Source organism: Hemitrygon akajei, chromosome 1 (assembly GCF_048418815.1).
Source record: "Hemitrygon akajei chromosome 1, sHemAka1.3, whole genome shotgun sequence".
Classification (NCBI taxonomy): domain Eukaryota; kingdom Metazoa; phylum Chordata; class Chondrichthyes; order Myliobatiformes; family Dasyatidae; genus Hemitrygon; species Hemitrygon akajei.
This window is the reverse complement of record NC_133124.1, coordinates 2,975,753-2,992,037: the sequence shown is the minus strand read 5'-3', so window position 1 is coordinate 2,992,037 and position 16,285 is coordinate 2,975,753. Positions and strand designations below refer to the sequence as shown.

At 43.2% G+C, this 16,285-nt stretch overlaps 1 protein-coding gene across 1 annotated transcript in view; it reads left to right on the top strand.

Moving 5' to 3' along the window:
* The window catches only part of sdc2 (syndecan 2), a 160,305-nt gene extending 145,051 nt beyond the window's left edge, over window positions 1-15,254 (top strand). Inside the window, exons 4-6 of the mRNA XM_073071931.1 lie at window positions 3,535-3,686; window positions 8,553-8,697; window positions 13,032-15,254. Coding sequence (XP_072928032.1) covers window positions 3,535-3,686; window positions 8,553-8,697; window positions 13,032-13,195 — 461 coding nt within the window. The 3' untranslated portion in view covers window positions 13,196-15,254. The remainder of the gene's footprint in view (window positions 1-3,534; window positions 3,687-8,552; window positions 8,698-13,031) is intronic.
* Window positions 15,255-16,285: the final 1,031 nt, after the last annotated feature.

The following is a 16,285-nucleotide window of genomic DNA, read 5'->3' as shown; positions in this document are numbered from 1 at the left end:
ATCATCCAGGTGGGAGTGAGCTCTCTGCCACAGGTAGGTGATGACATCATCCAGGTGGGAGTGAGCTCTCTGCCACAGGTAGGTGATGACATCATCCAGGTGGGAGTGAGCTCTCTGCAACAGGTAGGTGATGACATCATCCAGGTGGGAGTGAGCTCTCTGCCACAGGTAGGTGATGACATCATCCAGGTGGGAGTGAGCTCTCTGCCACAGGTAGGTGATGACATCATCCAGGTGGGAGTGAGCTCTCTGCCACAGGTAGGTGATGACATCATGCAGGTGGGAGTGAGCTCTCTGCAACAGGTAGGTGATGACATCATCCAGGTGGGAGTGAGCTCTCTGCCACAGGTAGGTGATGACATCATCCAGGTGGGAGTGAGCTCTCTGCCACAGGTAGGTGATGGCATCAGCCACTCCCACGAGGCTGGTAGGCAAACTAGAGGGTCCAATGAAGATCTGACCTGCGGTCCAAGGTAAGTCTGGACCAGCCTCTCCAGCACCTTCATCACATGAGATGTGAGGGCAATTGGTCTGTAGTTATTAAATTCAGATGGAGTCACCTTCTTGGGTACAGGAACCAGCAGGAAGTCTTCCAGAGCACCAGTATCTTTTCCTGACTCAGACTCAGATTGTAAAGGTGCTGCAAATACCAAACAGCTGGCTCACACAGGCCTTCGGTACCCTGGGGCGGATACTGTCCAGTTCAGCAGCCTTGCCTTGATGTGGTCTCTCCAGCTGTCTCCTAACCTGACCTGCAGGCACCGTCAGGCGGGGGAGGTTGTCATCCTCATAGAGGCAGGATACTCTAAAATTGGGGGGGGGGGGGGTTTGGAACACAAGCATTCACCAGAAGGGAGGGAGAAAGAAGGCTTTGGGGACATGAGGGTGTTACATTTTGGTAAAAGGAACAATCGTGCGGACTATTATCTAAATGAGGAGAAGATCCAAACATCAGAGGTGCAGAGGGACTTTGGAGTCCTTGTGCATAACTCCCAGAAGGTTAATTTACAGGTTGAGTCTGTGGTAAAGAAGGCTAATGAAATGTTGGCATTTATTTCAAGGGGAATAGAATATAAAAGCAAGGAGATAATGCTGAAGCTTTATAAGACACTAGTCAGGCCGCACTTGGAATATTGACAACAGCTTTGTGCACCATATCCCAGAAAGGATGAGTTGTCATTGGAGAGAGTCCAGAGGAGGTCCACGAGGATGATTCTGGGAATGAAGGGGTTAACATGAGGAGTGTTTGGCAGCTTGGGGCCTGGACTCACTGGAATTCAGAAGAATGTGGGGGATCTCATTGAAACCTACTGAATATTGAAAGTTTTATATAGGGTGGATGTGGAGAGGATGTTTCTTATGGTTGAAATATCCAGAACAAGAGGGCACAGCCTCAAAATTGAGAAGTGACCTTTTAGAACAGAGGTAAGGAGGAATTTTTTTAGCCAGAGAGTAGTGAATCTGTGGAATGCTCTGCTACAGACTGCAGTGGAGGCCAATCCATGGCTACGTTTAAAGCAGAAGTTGATCGTTTCCTGATCGGTCAGGGCATCAAAGGATATGGTGAGAAGGCAGGTGTATGGGGTTGAGTGGGATCCAGGATCAGCAATGATGGAATGGCGGAATGAATGGCCTAATTTGCTCCTATGTCTTATGATTTCTAGGGATTTTTACTTGTCTATCTCCAGACCTGAAGGGCTTCTTCTTCATATTCAAAACTACTTTCAGGTGATTGGAGATTCTATTAGGAAGCAGTGTACAGTGCTGGCTGGCACGATGGTGCTCTCACCGAATTTTATATAGCCTGTGATATAGTCAGTCATTTTGTTAATGTCCTCCCTGTGTGGCAGACATAACACATCCTAGTCCGTCCTATCAAAGTCTTCGTTAACATCCTGAGTTCACTTCCTTGTAATCCTTGTTGACACAGGCTGCCACTGGAAGCAGATACCTGGGTGTTGTCAGGACCAGGTTAGGATCAGATCTGCCACGTGGGGGAAGGGGAACGGCACTGTCTGCATCCTTTACATTTGCCTATAGCAGGTCTATTGTCCCGTGTAGGGCAGCTGACATATTGATAAAAAGTCGGTATTGCTGCCTCGAGAGAAACATGATTAAAATTCCTAGTGACAGCCACAAAAACATTGCGATTTTGGATTTGTATTCTAGCGACGGTTGAATGATTGTTGGTGCCAGATGGGGTGGTTTGAGTATCTCAGAAACTGCTGATCTCCTGGGATTTCCGTGCACAACAGTCTCTAGAGTTTACAGAGAATGGTGTGAAAAACAAGAAACATCCAGTGAGCGGCAGTTCTGTGGGGGAAATCACCTCGTTAATGAGAGAGGTCAGAGGAGAATGGGCAGACTGGTTCCAGCTGACAGGAAGGTGACAGTAACTCAAATAACCATGTGTTATAACAGTGGTGTGCAGAAGAGCATCTCTGAACGCACAACACATCGAACCTTGAAGTGGATGGGTCACAGCAGCAGAAGACCAGGAGTAAAGTCAGTGGCCACTTCATTATGTACAGGAGGTTCACACTGAGAGTAGAACAGTGCAGAGCAGTCCAGGCCTTCTGGCCCTCAAAGTTGTGCTGAACCTTTAATTTATTTTCACGACTCAGAGTTCCACTGTATCTGATGTAAAGTCACCTCTTTAGCCTGGTTTTGCCCTCACGTCGCCGTATCGCCAAAGGGACTTTGGGTTTGGATGTCCCACTCCATGTAAGAATGTTGTGACTGAATCTTTTGATTCTGATTAACAGCTGCTTCCTATTGCTCAAAGAATATTTGCATTAAATTTTCCTTTTCCAAAATACTTACACTGACTGTCATAGAGTTGTAGAAAAGTACAGCACATGAACAGGCCTTTTGGCCCATCTAGTCTGTGCTGAACCATTTAAACTGCCTACTCCTCCGTACCTCCTACCATCCATGTACCTATCCAAACTTCTCTTAACATGCTCCAGGCATCTCAGCACCCTCTGCGTGAAGAAGTTTCCTCTCGTGTCCCCTTAAACATTTAACCTTTCACCCTTAACCCATGACCTCCAGTTGTAGTCTCACCCAACCTTAGTGGAAAAGTCCTGCTTGCATGTACATTATTTTCACTTCTCATAATTTTGCAAACCTCCATCAAAATTCCTTCCATCTTCTACTCTCCAGGGACTAAAGTCCTAACCAATTCAACCTTTCCCCATAACTCAGATCCCCAATCCTGGCATCATCTCGTAAACTTTCTCTGTACTCTTTCAATCGTATTGCTGTCCTGTGTATCTGGTACAATTTGTCTTTATCAGTTTAAGCTCTTACTCCTCAGTAACATGATAGTTGTATGCTTTCATTTTCAGTTAAGATCATAATTCATAGTAGTAGAATTAGCCCATTTGGCCCATTGAGTCTGCCACACATTCAGAAAGATAAATACTGTAACTATTAATATTAATTAATGGATAATTACCGCAATCAGCACTTGGCCTACGGCCTGCAGTGATTTCTTGCATGTATTTTGAGATTGGTTTTCTCTTTCGGCAGGGAATTTTGATGCGGAGGTACAGGTGGTGACTTTCAGGCCTGTTCGAGAGAACCCAGACCTGCAGCCAACTGTCGAAGCCACAAGATCAGCGACTGCCAGAGTGGAAGCAGCCACACAGAAAAAAATGCTCAGGAAGCCGGTCCAAACTGAGGTAACTCTACGCAGCTCCAATCCCAGCAACATTTTCAGATGATTTGCTTATGTTCTGTGTTTTTGATGTTGACTTCGTTCAATTTATCGCTATTTTACAATGAACTTTTATCACTGTGTGACAGAACAAAGGGATCTGGGAATACAGGTCCAGAATTCATTGAACGGGGCATCACAGGTGGTTAGGGTCGTAAAGAGAGCTTTTGGCACATTGACCTCCATAAATCAAAGTACTTATAGAACATAGAAATCTACAGCACATTGCAGGCCCTCCGGCCCCCAATGTTGTTCTGACCATGTACAGGAGCTGGGATGTTATGCTGAAGTTATATAAGCCGTTGGTGAGTGTTGTGTGTAGTTCTGGTCCCATGCCGATAGGAATTCTCTGCAAGGATATGATAGCTGAGTGTTTTGAAGGCAGAGGAGATGGAGAATGCTTTATGATTAACTAATGGAGCACAAACATGGCGGTGCTGTCTGTCTCCGTCCTGCTCACCTGACCTGGAACATCTAGGCGTCAAATTTCATCTATTTGAGGGAGATTTCCACCATCATCCTGATAGCGGTGTACATTCCACCCCATGTCAGGCAGGCACTGGCAATGTAATCAGCAGGCTCGAAACCACACCCTGGTGCTTCCTGATCATTGCGGGGCATTTCAACCAGGCCAGCTTGAGGAAGTCTCTGAACAACCACCACCAACATATCACCTGTGGGACCAGAGGAGCCACCATCAAGAACACTTTCTGTGCCACCTCATGCCCACACTTTGGAAAGTCAGGTAACCTGGCCATATTTCTACTGCCAGCATATAGGCAGAAACTAAAGACCGCAGCACCAGTGGTGAGGACCAAGAGGTATGGTCAAGGGAGGTGGAGGAACGCTTACAGCACTGCCTTGAATCGGTGGATTGACAATATTCAGGGACTTGTCTTTGAGTCTGAATGAATATGCCACAGTTATCACCAACTTCATCAAGACCTGTGTGGATGAATGTGTGTCCTCGAAGAACATATCGGACATACCCAAACCAGGAGAACCAGGAGATTCGTAGTCTGCTGAGGGCTAGATCTGTGGCATTCAAGACTGGTGATCAGAATTATTTAAGAGGTCCAGGAATGAGGCACGTCTGCTCTGGCAGGGTTTGCAGGCCATTATGAGGAGCTGTACAGGAGCAAGATAAATCAGCTAGTTGAGTGGTGTTGCAGCAATAACCTTGCACTAGCACCAGCCTCCCCAGCATCAAGGACATCTTCGAAAGGTGGCACCATTTGAAAATGGAGAGCATTCTAACCGGTTGCATCACTGTTGGATAGAGGAGCCTTTGCACAGGATCAGAACAAGCTGCAAACACAGCCAGCTCCATCATGGGCACGAGCCTCCCGAGCAGCTAGGGCACTTTTGAAAGGCGATGCCTGAAGAAGATGGCGTCCATCATTAAGGCCATAGGACCATGAGACAAAGGAGCAGAATTAGGTATTGAGCTGATCGCGTCTGCTCCACCATTCAATCATGTCTGATCCCGGATCCCACTCAATCCCATACTCCTGCCTTCTCGTCATACCCTTTGATGCCCTGACAGATCCGGACATGATCAACTTCTGCCTTAAATATACCCGCAGACTTGGCCTCCATCAGAGTCTGTGGCACAGCATTCCACAGATTCACCACTCTCTGGCTATCCTCGTGAACCTGCTCTAGACTCTGTCCTAAGACAACACATCCCTTCTGAGATACGAGGCCCCAAACTGTTGACAATACTCCAATGCAGCCTGCTTAGTGTCTTATAAAGCCTCAGCATTATCTACTTTCTTTTATATTCTAATCCCCTTGAAATAAGTCCAACATTGCATTTGTCTTCATTGCCACAGATTTAGCCTGTAGAATAACCTTCTAGGAGTCTTGCACAGGGATTCCCAACTCCCTCTGCACATCTGATGTTTGAATCTTCTCCCAATTCAGATAATATCTATACTATTGTTCCTTTTACCAAAATCCATTATCATACATTTCCCAACACTGTTTTCCATCTGCCACTTTCTTGCCTATTCTTCCAATTTGTCCAAGTCCTCCTGTAATCACATTGCTTCCTCAGCACTACCTACCCCTCCACCTAGCTTCGTATCACCTGCAAACTTTGCCACAAAGCCATCAATTCCACTATCTAAATCATTGACAATGTGAAAAGTAGTGGGTCCAAAACTGACCCCTGAAGAACAGCACTATTCACTGGCAGCCAACCAGAAAAGGCCCCTTTTATTCCCACTCACTGCCTTCTGCCTGTCAATCATTCCTCTATCCATGCCAGTATCTTTCCTGAAACGTCATAGGGTTTTATCTTGTTAAGCAGCCTCATGTGTGGCACCTTATCAAATGCCTTCTGAAAATCCAAGTAAATGACATCCACTGCCTCTCCTTTGTCCAACCTGCTTGTTACTTCCTCGAAGTACAGTAACAGATTTTTCAGCAAGATTTCCCTTGACAGAAGCCAATCTGACTTTGAACTATTTTATCGTTAGTCTCCAAGTACCTCAACGCCTCATCCTTAATAATAGACTCCAACACTTTCTCAACCTCTGAGGTTAGGCTAACAAGCCTATGATTTCCTTTCTTTTTACTTCCTCCCTTTTTAAGAAGGGAGGAATATAGTGGAGGGACATTTGCAATCTTCCAGTCCTCCAGGACCATGCCAGAATCAACTGACTCCTGAAAGATCATGACCAATGCGTCTGTTATCTCTTCAGCAACATCTCTCAGGACTCTGGGATGTAGTCCATCTGGTCCAGGTGACTTATCCACCTTAAGACCTTACAGTTTGCCTAGCACTTTTTCCTTTGTAATAGCAATGGCTCTCACTCCTGCTCCCTGACACTCACAGACCTCTGGCACAGTGCTCGTGTCTTCCAGAGTGAGACTGATGCAAAGTACCCACTCAGTTGATCTGCCATTTCTTTGTCCCCCATTACTGCCTCACCAGCATCATTTTCCAATGGCCCAATATCAACTGTCAACTCCTGTTTACTCTTTATATGACTGAAAAAACTTTTAGTATCCTGCTTTATATAATCAGCTAGTTTGCCCTCATATTTCATGTTTTTCCTTCTTATAGCTTTTTCAGTTGCCTTTTTTTTGGATTTTAAAAGCTTCCCAATCGTCCAACATCCCACTCACTTTTGCTATCTTACGTGTCCTTTCCTTGACTTTTATATAATCCTTAGCTTCCCGTGTCAGCCACAGTTGCCAACCCCTGTCATTTGAGAACTTCTGTGGGACATATCTATCCTGTGCCTTGTGAATTATTCCCAGAAACTTCAGCTATCTCTACACTTGTTGTGAGGGAAAATAACTGGTTCTTTGAGTCTCAACAGTAGAGGCCTGGACACACACAGTTTTAATAATAAGGAATTTATTTACAAGGGGAAGTCGGGTCAACACAAGCAACTACAATACACAGGAAGCGGTGTGGGGACAGGGTACGGTTACACATACAAAGAACATGGGAAAAGCACTACGACAACTATCCCCCTTGACCTTGGATAGCTGCAGCTCCCTTACCAGAACAAACGATAGACCTTCCCAAGCATAAATCAATGCACTTACCTTCAATGAGGTGGTCTGTAAGAGAGACCGAGCCAGGCACATGTCTCACCTTTTATAGCATGGGGCTGGGCGAGATAATCCAATTAAGGTGACCAATAATTTAGGTGTGCATTGATTAGTTGGGAGGGACCAAATGTTGATTGGCATGTGGTGTGTCCTCCGACCAGCCAGGTGGCAGTGAGTCTGTCACGTGGCCGGTATCTCTGGATACAACGCTACCATCATCCCCACCAGTATCCTCCTCCAATTCACCTGGGCAAGCTCCTCTCTCATGCCTCTGTAATTCCCTTTCGATACTGATACATGTGACTCATGCTTCTCCCTCTCAAATTTCAGTAAGGACCCTCATCACCCAGGACATGTCCTCTTCTCATTGCTACCGTCAAGAGGAGGTACAGGAGTCTGAAGAAACACACTGAACAATTCAAGAGCAGTTTCTTCCCCTCTGCCATCAGATTTCTGAATGAACCCATGTACACTACTTCACTTTTTTCCCCTCTTTTTTGCACTTAATTATTTTGAAACATATTCCTTGGTGTAACTTAAAGTAGATATTACTGTAATTTACACTTCTTATTATGTTTTGCAATATACTGCTGACGCATAGCAAAAAATCTCATTACATCTGCCAGTGATATTAAACCTGATTCTGAAAGATGTTAGTCAGATTGAAAGAGAACAGAGAAAAGCTACAAGGATGTTGCCAGGTCTTGAAGACTTGTGTTATTAGGAAAAGTTGAATAGTTCGGACTTTAGTCCCTGGAGCATCACAGAATGAGGGGAGGTTTGACAGAGGTATAAGAGATTATGAGGGGTATAAGGTAGGGTAAATGCAAGCAGGGTTTTTCCACTGAGGTTGGGTGGGACTACAACCAGGGGTCATGGGTTAAAGGTGATAGCTATAATGTCACCTCAGAGGGTGGTGAGAGTGTGAAATGACTGCCAGCGGAAGTGGTGGGTGTGGGTTTGATTTCAGTGTCTTAAAGCAGTTTGGAATAAGTATCTGGTGGGAAGGGGTATGGAGGTCGGTGGGATTGAGCAGAACAGACTAGATGGGCTGAAGGGACTGGTTCTGTGCTGTGGTGCTCTATGACAAATGACTTTGAATTGTCTTGCTCCCCTCCCCACTTGTACAATATTTACAGAGAGCCATTGTGCAAAGCGACGGATTATCTTTCCAAGGCTTAATTCAAACAAGTAGATTTTAAATTGCTTTGTTTCCTGTAAATCCCACTTTGGAATCTCTTTTTGATTTGTGTAATTGCAGACGACTGTAGCCACTGTGGTTAAAGAGGAGACAAGGAAAGGAGATGACTTTGTTATTGAAAAGCCAACGATGAATACCGATGGCAATGATGTTTCTGCAGAAAAACATGCAGAAAGTCTGTTCCAGAGAACAGAAGTGCTTGCAGGTGAGTGGGAGCTTTGATTTAACCTGCCCAGGTGAGTGGAGGGCTCCTTTATTCAACAAGGGCAGAGGGAATAAGATCAATTACTTATTTTGATTTTTTTATTACTTACTTAGACCAGATTGTGGGGTGGGGATACATTTCTACCAAAGGAGATGCCAGCCTGCAGGTTATTCTTGGGCAAGGTGTCGCACCTGCTTAGCCCCCCCCGATCAGGGTCATGTGAAGCCCTAGGAGCAGAAACTGAGAACCAGGATTCTTTCTTTCTTTGAAGATCCATTCTGACTGAATCAATAGTTTGACACAAACTAGATGCACGGAAAGACCTGCTATTGTACTGTAGTGTTCTATGACTCTGTGAGCTGTTTGCATTTTTCAAAGAGTTAAAAATGCACTGAGTGGCTGCTTTATTAGGTACACCTGAACACCTGCTCGTTAATGCAAATATCCAATCACCCAATCACGTGGCAGCAGACACGGTCAAGAGGTTCAGTTCAAACATCAGAATGGGGAAGAGCTGTGATCTAAGTGACTGACCATGGAATGATTGTTGGTGTCAGACGGGGTTGTTTGAGTATCTCAGAAACTGCTGATCTCTTGGGATTTTCACAAACAACAATCTCTAGAGTTTACAGAGAATGGTGCAAAAAACTAAAATAAAACATCCAGTGAGTGGCAGTTCTGTGGATGAAATCACCTTGTTAATGAGGGAGGTCAGGGGAAATGGCCAGACTGGTTCAAGCTGACGGGAAGGTGACAGTAACTCAAATAATTATGTGTTGCAACAATAGTGTGCAGAAGAGCATCTCTGAATGCACAACATGTTGATCCCTGAATTGGATGGGCTACAGCAGCAGAAGACCATGAACATACACTCAGTGGCCATTTTATTAGATACAGGAGGTATCTAGTAAAATGGCCACTGAGTGAATGTATTAATGGAGAGAGAGTAGATGACTGTGGACTGAAGGGAGGTCAGCAAGGATTTAGGCATATTGCCATGTACTGGTGTGCTAGAGCCCTTGCTGGGTTGGGGCTGCCCTCCAGTGTTCGCTCAGTGAAGACAAGTTGGATTGTGATTGCCTGTAGCTGCACAAGAGCCTGATGAGGGACTGTTTTTGGGCTTGTCCTTGCAAAACGCTTTACACTACAGGCGACATGGGTTCAACTCCTACCGCTGCCATTATGGAGTTTGTACATTCTCTCAGTGACCGTTTGGGTTTCCTCTGGGTGCTTCAGTTTCCTCCCAAAGTCCAAAGACATACCAGTTGGTAGGTTAATTGTTCATTTTAAATTGTCCTGTGATAAGGTTTTTTCTGCAGTCTTGAGCCCCTTATTCCAGAAAGGATGTATTGTCATTGGGGAGAATCCAGAGGAGGTTCACAGGATTGATTCCGTAAGACCATAAGACAGGAGTGAAATTAGGCCATTTGGTCCATCACATCTGTCCCACCATTTTTTCTCTTCCTCAGCCCCACTCCTTGTCCTACTCCCCATAACCTTTGATACTGTGTCCGACCAAGAGCCCATCAATCTCTGCTTTTGCCTGTCACCCAATGACCTGGCCTTCATAACTGCCTGTGGTAAAAAATACCACAAATTCACCACCCTCTGGCTAAAGTAAATTGTCCGCATCTCTGATTTAAATGGACACCCCTCATTACTGAAGCTGCGCCCTCTTGTCCTAGACTCCCCCACCATGGGAAAAGTCATTTCCACATCTACTCTGTCTAGGCCTTTCAACATTTGAAAGGTTTCAATGAGATCCCCACTCATCCAGACCCAGAGATATCAAACATTCCTTGTATGATAACCCTTTCATTCCCAGAATCATCCTTGTGATCCTCCTCTAGACCCTCTCCAATGCCAACACAGCATTTTTTTAGATGAAGGGCCCAAAACTTTTCACATGGTGAGGCTTCACCAGTGCTTTCTAAAGCCTCAGTATCACATCCCTGTTTTTGTATTCTAGACCTCTCGAAATGAATGCTAACATTGCATTTACCTTCCTCACCACCAACTCTATCTCCAAGTTAATCTTTAGGGTGTTCTACACAAGGACTCCCAAGCTCCTTTGCATCTCAGAGTTTTGGATTTACTCCCCAAGTATAAAAAGTCAGCACACTTATTTTTTCTACAAAAGTGCAAGACCATGCATTTTCCAACATGGTATTTCAATTGCCACTTTCTTGCCCATTCTCCTAATCTCTGCAATCTACCTGTTTCCTCAACACTACCTGCCCCTCCACCAATCTTCATATCATCTGTAACTTGGCAACAAAGCCATCTATTCAATCATCTAAATCATTGATATACTGTACAACATAAAAAGAAGTGGTCACAACCCCGACCCCTGTGGAACACCACTAGTCACTGGCAGCCAACCAGAAAAGGATCCTTTTATTCCCACTTGCTGCCTCCTACCAATCAGCCAATGCTCTAAATATGTCAGTAACTTTCCAGTAATATCACAGAATCTTAACTTGGTAAGCAGCCTCATGTGTGGCTCTTCATCAAAGGTCTTCTGAAAGTCCAAATATACAACATCCCCTATAGCCCCTTTATCTATCCTACATGTAATCTCCTCAAAGAAGTCCAATAGGTTTGTTTGGCAAGATTTTCCCTTAAGGAAACCATGCTGACTTTGTCCTATCTTGTCCTGTGTCACCAAGTACTCCATCACCTCACCCTTAACAATTGACTCCAACATCTTCCCAACCACTGAGGTCAGGCTAACTGGTCTATAATTTCCTTTCTGCTGCCTTCCTCCTTTCTTAAAGAGTGGAGTGACATTTGCAATTTCCTGGTCCTCTGGTACAATGCCAGAGTCCAATGCCTCCATAATCTCTCCCACTACATCTTTCAGAACCCTAGGGTGCAGTTCATCTGGTTTGGGTGGCTTATGCACCCTTAGGTCTTTCAGCTTTTTGAGCACCTTCTCCCTTGTAATAGTAACTGCATTCACTACTCTTCCTTCACACCCTTCAACAGCTGGCACACTGCCAGTCTCTTCCACAGTGAAGACTGATGCAAAATACTCATTTAGTTCATCTGCCATCTCCTTGTCCCCCGTTATTACTTTCAAGTGGTCCTATATCCACTCTCATCTCTCTTTTATGTTTTACACACTTGAAAAAGCTCTTATTATGCACTTTGATATCGTTTGCTAGCTTGCTTTAATATTTCATCTTTTCCCTCCTAAAGATTATTTTAGTTGTTCTCTGTTGGTTTTTAAAAGCTTCCCAAATGCTCTATCTTCCAGCTAATTTTTGCTTTGTTTTATGCCCTCTCTTTTGCTTTTACATTAGCTTTGACTTCCCTTGTCAGCCACGGTTGTGCTATTTTTCAATTTTAACATTACTTTTTTTTTAGAATACATATATCCTGCAACTTCCTCATTTCTCCCAGAAACTCACACCATTGTTGCTCTGGTGTCATCCTTGTCAGCATCTCCTTCTAATTTACTTTGACCCAATCCTCTCTCATAGCACTGTAATTTCCTTTACTCCACTGAAATGCTGCTACATAAGATTTTACTTTCTCCCTATCAAATTTCAAGTTGAACTGCATTCTGGGAATGAAGGGGTTAACATATGAGATGCATTTGGCAGCTTTGGGCCTGTACTCACCTCACTGGAATTTAGAAGAATGTGTGGGGATCTCATTGAAATCTACCGAATGTTGAAAGGAATAGATAGGGTGGATGTGCCGAGGATATTTCGTCTTCCGGGGATATCCAGAACTAGAGGGTACAGCCTCAACATTGAGGGGCAACCTTTTAGAACAGAAGTAAGGAGGGATTTTTTTTTAGCTGAAATATGGTGAATCTGTGGAATACTTTGCCACAGACTGTGGTGGAGGCGAGGTCTGAGGGTATGTTTAAAGTGGAAGTTGATAGATTTCTGATTTGTCGGTACATCAAGGGATATGGGGAGAGGGCAGGTGTATGGAGTTGAATGGGATCTGGGATCAGCCATGGTGAAATGGTGGAGTGGGCTCGATGGGCTGAATGGCCTCATTCTGCTCCCTTGTTTTGTGGTCTTAAGGTCTTAGTGCAGGGAGCAAATTGGAAGATTGCTGGGTGGTGTGGCTCGAGGGCCGGAAGGGCTTGTTCCGTGCTTTATCTCAGTAAAGAAATATTTTTTTGTGATTGTGTTTTTTCTGCTGCTGTAATTGTATGTGCTGTGTGTGCTCTGTGTGACTGTTGGTTCTGTGTTTTCCACCTTGGCCCCAGAGGGACACTGTTAGCTGTATGGGTGAACAACAATTAAACTTGAACACGAGCAGTTAATTGTTTCTGCAGAGATTTTCACACTGTGGCATTCTCTTTCTTGTAGCCGTCATTGCTGGAGGAGTCATTGGCTTTTTATTTGCCATCTTCCTCATCTTGTTGCTGGTGTACCGCATGAGGAAGAAGGACGAAGGCAGTTACGACCTTGGGGAAAGAAAACCACCCACCACAGCCTATCAAAAGGCACCAACCAAGGAATTTTATGCATAAGCCTTCAAAGTGTCTCTATTTGTGAGATCACTGAACTGTATTAATTAAAGCTTTTTGCATAGAGATAATGAACACCTTTTCTTAACGAAAAGTCGTGCAGACTTTCCTATAACAAGCCCTGTTATATTTAAAACATTCTTCTATATTCTTTTAAAACAAAATGCCATCCAATCTATTCTTAACGCTTAAGATTTTGACGGTGAATCGTGGCTTAGTTTCCACTCACTGGGTTTGAAGAAATAAATATTAAAAATCATCTGCAAACAGAATGAAAAGTATGAAAGATACTTCTTCTGTTTTCTTACATTTTCTATCAGAGTTCTTTAATTTAGTCCTAATGCATCTAAAATTGATCTTGCAGGTAAAAATGTTCCTTAATTTATCTTTTTCTGATCTGTTAAAATGCCTTTCTAAAGTTTTCATGGTGCAATGTGTCTTCAAATAATACAAATATGTGTAAATGTAATTTCTGCTACAGGAACTATATTTACAGGAATCTCTACTTTGTATCGAATAGTAGTATTATGAGGTTTATTTTAAACTGTGCTTGATAAGCATCTAGCAAATGAATATCCTGGAAAACAGAGTACACAATTTATTTTTGGCAACCTTCTGTAAAATTGTGCCGGTGTGTGATAGCAGATCTCCTGTACATAAGATCTGATATAAATTTGAACAGATCCAAAGACTAGTGACTTCAGCTGCAATATATGAATGCAACCACAGATGTATGTTAACATTATCTTTTTGGTACAGTGTATTCCGGTTAATTGGGACACATTGGGACCAGTACACTCTGTCCCAATTAAGTGACTGCCCCAATTAGCTGAACTTTCATGGAAATAGTTAAAAAAAATATACAAAGTATTTAAAAAGAGACAAACTGAGTATCAAGTTATATATTTAAATGAAATACAGAACAAATTCACACTACTGATACTACTACAGTATGATAAAAGTGTGTATTAGTTCGTAATGGCTTTCGATTGGGGATTTCATCTAGTGTACACTGCTGTGTTCTGTTGATTGACTGTAAATCAGCACAGACAGTTAGTAACACACAAAGAATGCTGGAGAAACTCAGCAGACCAGGCAGCATCTCTGGAAAAACGTAGAGTCGACGTTTCGGGCCGAGACCCTTCGGCAGGACTTTGGTGTAGCTAATGGACAGGCTTCATATATTCCTTTCAAAACCGTCAACTCTACTTTTTTCCCTAGAGTTCATTTAAATATATAACTTGCTACTCAATTTGTCTCTTCTTAAATATATTTTTTAACTATTTCCATGAAACTTCGGCTAAAAAGAAAACTTTGCTTTCAATGATTGCATCCACCAAGTCTTCATTTTCATGCTAACATTCAAGATGATTGTTAATACCTTCAAACTCTTTGTAGTCCTTGTTGAAGTAGTGAAATTGTTTCATTTTTACTCCCGGCTCTTTCTGGCATCTCCAGATCTGAATGCTTGAAACTGCAGTGAGTAAAACAGTTTTGTATTGTCTTACTGCTTATTTCTTGAGAACTATCAGTGACCAAAATCACTAGTTTTTGAACACAAACACATGCAACTGAGGTTATTTAAAAACTGTTTACTCTAAGCAAGGTGCAGTGTCACACACAACTGAAGCTTGTAGAAACTGGCATGAGTTTTCTGTCCCAATTACGCAGCACAGTGTCCTAGATAAACAAAGGCAATTCCAGCAATTTTCCCAGTTAGTTTTTGTTCTTTAAGAGTTGTTCCAAATAAGCAACTGTCCCAACTAACCAATGGCCCAATTAAGCGCAATCCACTGTATTAATTTCTTTTTTAATTTGCTAGGAAATGACAGTTTTGGACTAGAACATTTCAAACCAATAGGTACAGGTTTTCATGAGCCTATTAAGTGCCTGCTCGTTCTCTGGTTCCTTCACTGCCATCCTGCTGATATTGTGGTTGATATGGTAATTTGTAAGGTCAGTTAATTTAAGTGCTATGGTTTTTACTGTTTAACAGACATGTTTTAATTGGAAATGGGGAACATAAACTACTGAATAAATTATGTAGCCCATTGATGAATTATCACTGCCTCGTTATGTGTCTTTTGCACAGCTCTGGTTAACGTGCTAGTTTGGTTCATTGTACTTGTGGATAATTTTGAGGTGATTCAAAGTTGAAAGTACATATATGTCTCTATATACAAACATTTTCTTGTGGGCATACTCAGTAAATCCAACACAATAGAATCAATGAGAGACCACACCCAACAGGGCGGACAAACAACCAGTGTGGGAAAGAGAAAATAAATAAATAAACGATGAATACTGAGAGCATGAGATGAAAAGTCCTTGAAAGTGAGTCCATATGTTGCGGGAACAGTTCAGTGATGGGGCAAGTGAAGTTGAGTGAAGTTATCCCCTCTGGTTCAAGAGCCTGATGGCTGAGGGGGAATAAGTGTTCCTGGACCTTGTGGTGTGAGTCCTGAGGCTCCTGTGCGCTGTGGGGGAGGTCACTGATGATGGGTGATGCTTTTCTGAGTGAACACTCCGTGTAGGTGTAGATCTTCTTCCCAATCCCTTCACCCCTACTGGGGCATAGGCTGTCGACAATAAACCTGATTTGAATTCTGAAGCAGTATGATGCTAGCACTGTAATGTCTCGGGACAAGCAAGAAGCTTTGGATGGGATAAATATATTAAAAAAGGGAAAAATTCAGATCTTTAAAAACCAAGCCCAAACAGAACATCCCTGGCTGTTAAAGGAGACATGGGAGGAACTGCAGAGACTCAGCACATTTCTGAAAGGTCCCCAGCTTCAGGATTGGTGTGTCAGGACTGGAGAGGTGTATGCTGTACATGCTCAAAGTTCAAAGCAAATTTATTATCAAAGTGCATGTACAACCCTGAGATTCACTTTCTTACAGTAAAGACAAAGAAACGCAATTCTATCAATGATAAACCACACACATCAAAGATGCACAGCTAAACAATGTGCAAAAGACAACAAACCATGCAAATACAAAAACAAGGATAATAATAAATAACAATAAATATCGAGAGTATTGAAATATAGAGTCGTTAAGAGTGAATCCATACATTGTGGAATCAGTTCAC